The sequence below is a fragment of the Polistes canadensis genome, unplaced genomic scaffold (assembly GCF_001313835.1).
Source record: "Polistes canadensis isolate GaletaPanama2010 unplaced genomic scaffold, ASM131383v1 scaffold_404, whole genome shotgun sequence".
In the NCBI taxonomy this organism is placed as follows: Eukaryota; Metazoa; Arthropoda; class Insecta; order Hymenoptera; family Vespidae; genus Polistes; species Polistes canadensis.
The window spans coordinates 18,685-25,463 of NW_014569951.1; the positions used below are offsets into that span (position 1 = coordinate 18,685).

General features: G+C 24.8%; 1 protein-coding gene across 5 annotated transcripts in view; it reads right to left on the minus strand.

The window, feature by feature from the left end:
* Nucleotides 1-4,033: 4,033 nt before the first annotated feature.
* LOC106792308 (cubilin-like) overlaps nucleotides 4,034-6,779 on the minus strand; it is a 9,917-nt gene continuing 7,171 nt past the window's right edge. For 3 of the 5 annotated variants that reach the window (XM_014758643.1, XM_014758645.1, XM_014758644.1), the window contains one exon: nucleotides 4,034-4,863. In XM_014758643.1, coding sequence (XP_014614129.1) covers nucleotides 4,553-4,863 — 311 coding nt within the window. In that variant the 3' untranslated portion in view covers nucleotides 4,034-4,552. Of the gene's footprint in view, nucleotides 4,864-5,579; nucleotides 5,695-5,785; nucleotides 5,926-6,779 lie in introns of those variants that run through there. The other 2 variants (XR_001382275.1, XR_001382276.1) reach the window with 2 other exon arrangements.

Consider the following 6,779-nt stretch of genomic DNA (forward strand, 5'->3'; position numbering starts at 1 on the left):
TAGTATATTTTATGAAAATTAATCTGAATTAAATATGAATGTAGATAATGCGTTGTATATACTAGAACTGCTTTTTTATATTATTACATCGGATATATATAACTACTATATGTACATAAACATAATATTTTAATATAACACATTTTTTATATTAGATATAATCCAATTAGATCGACAGATATATCTCAGATTAATTGTAATTCTTAAACTCTATTTGATAAATTTAATATGATGCTTTGGAAGCACAAAATATATAACTGAAAACAAAAGTAAATTTACTTTTGAGACAACGTATATAACATTAATAATGTTGAAACATTATCAAAATAATATGGCATTCATTTTGTATTTTTGCTGAATTTTTGGATTTTTGTATAATAAAAAAAAATTTTGAATATAACAAACTCATTCCTTCATCAATTTTCTAAGTCTAGCTTTAGTGTAATAAATTGTTTTAATTTAATCTTAAACGTGACTACATGCAGGGGGAGGGTGATAAAAGAGAAGAAAATATAAAATTGTTTTATTAAACAAATGTATTTTCATTATCGAGGACTCATACCGTAAACACAACATTGATAATTTGTGTGTTATGATCTCTAGATCAGTTAACACTTTAAATGCTAAATTTACTACTCACACACATTTGTTACACATATTGCGGTACAGTTGTTAATAGTTATTTCTCTTTTTATTTATTCCCAAAAAAATGATGTCTCATTTTTAAGTTACATTCCTCGTTATGATTTTTATATAAGTTTTCATATAATATTACGTTAGTCTAATTACTTATTTTATGTAACATTAATGGAGGATCGTAATATGCATTAACTTGCCTTCGATACTTATTCTTATAAAAACTCGTTTTATTTAGTATATTAGGAGGGCACTCCTTAAATAGTTTATTTAACGTGTCCAATTTGGTACACGAAGTAACATGTGTCAATATACTTAATAAAAACTTTATGTTATTTATATATAAAAAAAAATATTACACTTATTATCTATACATCTCTTCTCAAAAAAGATTATTATATATATATAGCATTTGTGCTGCATAAACAAAGTTATTATAGAAATAGTAAACATGTTATATGAATAATTAACAAAAAGAAACAAAAAATATATTATAATCTTAACATTAAATAGATCTGAAGAACGCAAATGTTAATTTTACTCTACAAATATGCTAAACCACACACACACACACAACACACACAAAAGCTAGCATAATATATATTTTGGCTATATATATATATAAAAGATATTTAGAAATATTCTTAATTTATAAATTTCTCTTCTTCATGAGTTTTGTTATTGTTGTAGTAAATGATAATGTGTTTAAAAAAATTATTTAAAAAAGAAAGAAATATTTTTATAAAAAAACAAATATACTTTCTTTTGAATATAACTACGAGAGAAATATGAAAAAATAATTTTTTTTAAATCAATTCTATCATATACACGAACAAACTATTATCATTGTTAATGAAAGTATAAACCACAAAAAGAATATATTTATGAATGCAATAAGTTTACACATTGCAATTTTTTGTTTTTATAAAATATGATTACATATTTTATTTAGCTTAAATTTCTCAAATGATAGAGGAAGTATTTTTTATGAGTATATATATATGCTTATTTTGTTCATCCTTATTTTCGATATCAATATATTTGGATTATATTTATTGGCTACTATTGGTCCTTGCTTCCTATAGCAGTTTAATATTGATTTTTACAGCGGCTAATTTTTTTCGTAGCATATATGTTATTCATTAATAGAACATTAATTACAATTGAATTTCATTCAATTAGATGAGTATAATAAAGACCAAAATTGGCCAAAAAATACTATTCCAATAGCTAAAACATTTCTTTTGGTCTTTTAAAATGCATTCTATATATTATGAATCATTATATTTAATATAGATGTATATATTTTGAAATAACTAATTTTTTCAATGGTTCGATTCATTATAAAAAAAAAGTGGATGAGCATAATAAATTTTATTTATTATAGAAATAAATTAAATGAAAGATAGAAAGAAAAGAAATAAATAGTACAAATTTAAATGAAAAATTTTGTATAAAATAATATTATCAAGTAACAGTAAAACGTATCAATAATAATCGATAATATATAATTTTACTAAATCCACTGAAAATATAATTCTATTTTTTTTCTTTTTTATAAATATGACATTTTTTATATATATGGTCCTATTATATTCAGTGCATGTGTATATAATTTTGCTCTTGTTATAAAACATATCGATTTTCTTACCAAAATGTCTATACTTGCCTTTTGGATATTCAATATAATAAAGTGCTCATTTGCAATACCGATTAAAAAGTTCTCTTTTCGATCTATTTTAAATATATATAGATACTCAGATTTATGGATAATCTGAGGAAAAATGTCGCATATATATTACAACATGCTTAGATTTTAATATCATACCTAAGCTGAACAAAATATTTCTAATCAATGTGCTTGGTTTATAGCAGATTTCGTAGTTACAAATATAGTGCTAGATATATACTATTATATTAGTAATTTTTTAATATTACTAATGTAATCTATACTATACATCTATATATTTTGTATATATATATATTATGTATGATTCTAAAGTAGTAGTATTTTATCTAAATTGTTTTTTAATATGTCATTTTCAATTACATAAATTATACGTATATACATTGTGTCGAGTAATATAAAAACAATATTTTGCTAATAGTTTGCAAAATTATTTTCTCTTTAACAATTAAAATGCTGATGGTTGCATTTAATATTAATTATTTGGTTTAGAATAACAAAATTTAGTATCTTTATAAATACCATTTACGTTGGGATATTTTAATAAACGACATTAAATATATTTCACTTATAGAGAGATCAAAAGATCATTATAGATGATATAAATTTGCGGATTATATTTAAAAGAATTGTATACGTTGTTACCAAAATATTTCTAGTTAGTAACTTTGTGCAGTCCAATATGTTTCAAAAGATTGTAGAAATTATAAATACGCATAACTTTTTTTTAATAGCCAAAAGCGCAATACAGAATACTTATAATTTTTCCATTATTCTAATAGCATATTGAAACAAAAAGTGATTTTTTTCCAAACTGCATTATGTGTTATGTACACATACAAATATAATTACCCATTATGTATATTACACAACTTTATCCGCATATTTAAATAAATTGAACACAGCGGTTCAATATTACAAAATCTCACTGTTGTAATTATGCATTATTGTTTGTTTAAATGTTCTACAAAAGATGAAAAATGTTTGTAATTAGTTTATGGAATGTAGTACACAATGTATATAAGATTTTATTTCAAGAAAATTGAAATATATTAATTAACATTATCAAATGTATATACATATGTATATATACTTGACTTTCCTTACTTTGCATATATATATATATATATCCTTGTTCACTCTAGTTTACATCATCCTCTTACAAGATGTATCGTGGAATTTATTTAAGATAATTTAGAATATACTTTGTTTTAGCTCCCATGGCAGCATTTACTGTGAAATATATATTAAAATTCTCTTGGTAGTTTTCTTAATTATATAATTAAAAAGATTTGCAAATTGCATGTAATATAAAATCTGTGAATATATATATACTAATTTTGCTGATAGTTAAATAATATATAAGTAAATTGGCAGTTAAAAGTAGTTGTAAATTATAATATAATAATGTGCTGAAGTAACAATTAAAATTATTTTTTAATTCATTGATTTTCAATTTTACACTTATTAATCCTTAAGTATGAGTAATTAACAAAATCGACATAAAATTAATTGTGAATCTCGTACTATAAACATTATTTGTTAAACTTATTCGATAGATTATAATTCGCATAATTACAACAAGAAATTAGAAAATCTTCATATCATTTACGCGTGTATAGTTTGATATATTGTTTATGTATTAGCAATTGAAAAAGAAAATGTACCTTATTGTTATTATAAGAATAATGATAGGAGACAATTATTTATAGACATATTATTAGATACATAAAGACCATTTTCAATTGATTGTACAAAAAAGTTTTACTTTGCAATATTATTATTCACATTAGTAAAAAGATATCGCCTACTTGTACTTGTACAAAATATATTACATGCAAATAATATATTTTATGAGACAGCAGCATTAGTATAAGTAGTAATATTATAATAGCGTAGTATAATGAATATATAGTCATACATAATTATTGCTGATAAAATTTATGTTTTGAATGAAAAATAATATATCTTGTACAAATAAGACGTGAAAGTGATCGCGTTTGAATTGATCGATAGACTTGTTTATATTAGTTTCTCGTCTTGTTTGAATCTAAAAGGAACGTGTTGACATATGTAATAGTGAGTGCTGATGACACTGTGTAAGTTGCTCCCATTAGGCAACAACAATAACAACAATAACAACTAGTTACACATCAGAAAGAGTCTAGGAAGCAACGTGGAGAAATACAAGGAATTCCAGAATTTAAACCACGCTGCGAGTGGCCACGGTCACACACTATCTGGACTACTTGTTTCATCGCCGCAAACTTGTTCAGCATCACTGTCACTAGGTGGACTTGGTTGTTCAAGTTGATATTGATTAAATTCATGAATATGATCTTGGTGATGTTGCAAAAGACTATGATGATGATAGCAGTGATGACGTTCTTCTACACGTTGATGTAGATCATCAATGTGAACTTCTTGAACAGGTCTTTTAAGTTTATTACACAGTAGGCATATAAACAGAACAAATAAAACAGAAGCTGCAGCAGATACAGCTGGGATGACATAACTATCTGCTGGTACCATAGCAGCACCTGTAAATTTACGAATAAAGTCTTTTTTGACTGTGTACTATTATAATACATAATATAAATGTATATATATATAATCCGAATACATTTTCTTAAATCATACACGAAATATCTATGTACATTTTATCAATATGTACAAACTTAATCTCGTTTATTTTTATATATTATTGAAGCACCTAAACACAATAAAATTGTTTATCACAATACATCTAACAAATAGAATTAAAATTACAATTTCTATGGTGCTATAGTTTTTTTTAGAAGGGTTTTAGTGTTTAATATAGATGATTATAAATTTTTTATTTGCAAACTTCATAGGTCACTGATAGAAAACTACAAGAAGAAGAGAGAAAAACAATACAATTCAGGAAGTATTTTGCAAGACTCACAGAGATAATATAAAAATCACATGCATTTAAATGATTAAAAGGGACATAATAAATAGCATCCCGCATGCTTTTTGATTTCAGTGTTACCACATATTATTATAATATTTAAGTTAAATGATGTATTGTAAAAAACTGTCGATGTTATTTTGTTTTTATAATGATCAAAAAATATTGTATTTTTTATCTAGAAAAATCAAATGATACCATACATTATTTCCTGTAAAAATCAGGGTATAAAAAAATGAATATGGGTCATTGTACAGTTGACAAGAAAAACAAAATATGTTTTAAGTTTATAGTATCTTAATATATATTTTTCATATTCGTTGACTCCCAATAATCAATACTAGCAGTCGTTAATGTTTTCTATCGTCAAGATGTGTTATTGATGTACTGCGTAATGTTTAGAAAACTTGTTTATCATAAAACAATGATTCAGGAATTGCTGTAAAAAAAGCCGTTGTTTTTATTGGAAACACATCAATCACTTCAAGAATTTTATGTGGAATGATGTGCAATACTGTGAGAGAACTCACGTGATAAGGGAGATCATAACATGCCGGATCGTCGGAAGCTTCATGAGGGGCTCAGATGGCCACGAACATAAAGCACAGAGAGAGAAGAAGCATGGCAGAGACTCCAGCCAGTGCTGGTGACAATGGGGCTGATGCTGCACCTGCGACACCACACAAGCATTCATCCGCTCAATCCTACCACTCTCTCACCTGTACATACGTGTACAACTACTTACCCAGCAATTTAAATTTAGTATGTATAGGCATCGCATATCATCTTTTTTTTTCTATAAATGATTTTTTTCTTATCGACTCTTTGGAATGGACTATTATGTATATTCTATATTTTGTTAAGAATTAATTTTCTTTCTTTTTGTTTTTTATAATTTATTCGATAACTATATATGTACCGCATATATATATATATATAATTTATAAAACACTCGTCTCTCTTTTATTTAAACAAACATGATAATACATGCTTCGTGCAGTATCTACAAATTTTATGTGGTATATGTATACATATTTGCTTGGGATTTTATTAGGTATGTGATATAGTAGTGAAAATAGTATAAAAGATTTAAAAAGAGAGATCATAAGGGAAACACTATTAAATTTTCGAAATAGTAAAAAATAAATAAATCAATAACAATTATATAATATTTAATATATGTATAAAAGATTTTCCTGGAAACATTAATATTTTTCTTTTTACTGTGTCCAGAAAAATAAATAAGATTATAAAGATAGAATTACATTTATACCTTTAATAAATACATTCATTTCATTAATACTGAACGAGTCATGTATCTCGCCATATAATGTTAATAAAATGTTGGAAAATTTCATAATAGAAAAAGAAAATTTGGATATATACAGGGTGTCTTGTAACTGGTACAAACGAGCAGGGAGTAATTATACATGAAAAACTAAAATAAGTCAAAAATGTAGAATCACTCCTGTTCATTGGTACCCCCAATTATAAGATTCACTGTATATATATATATATATATAT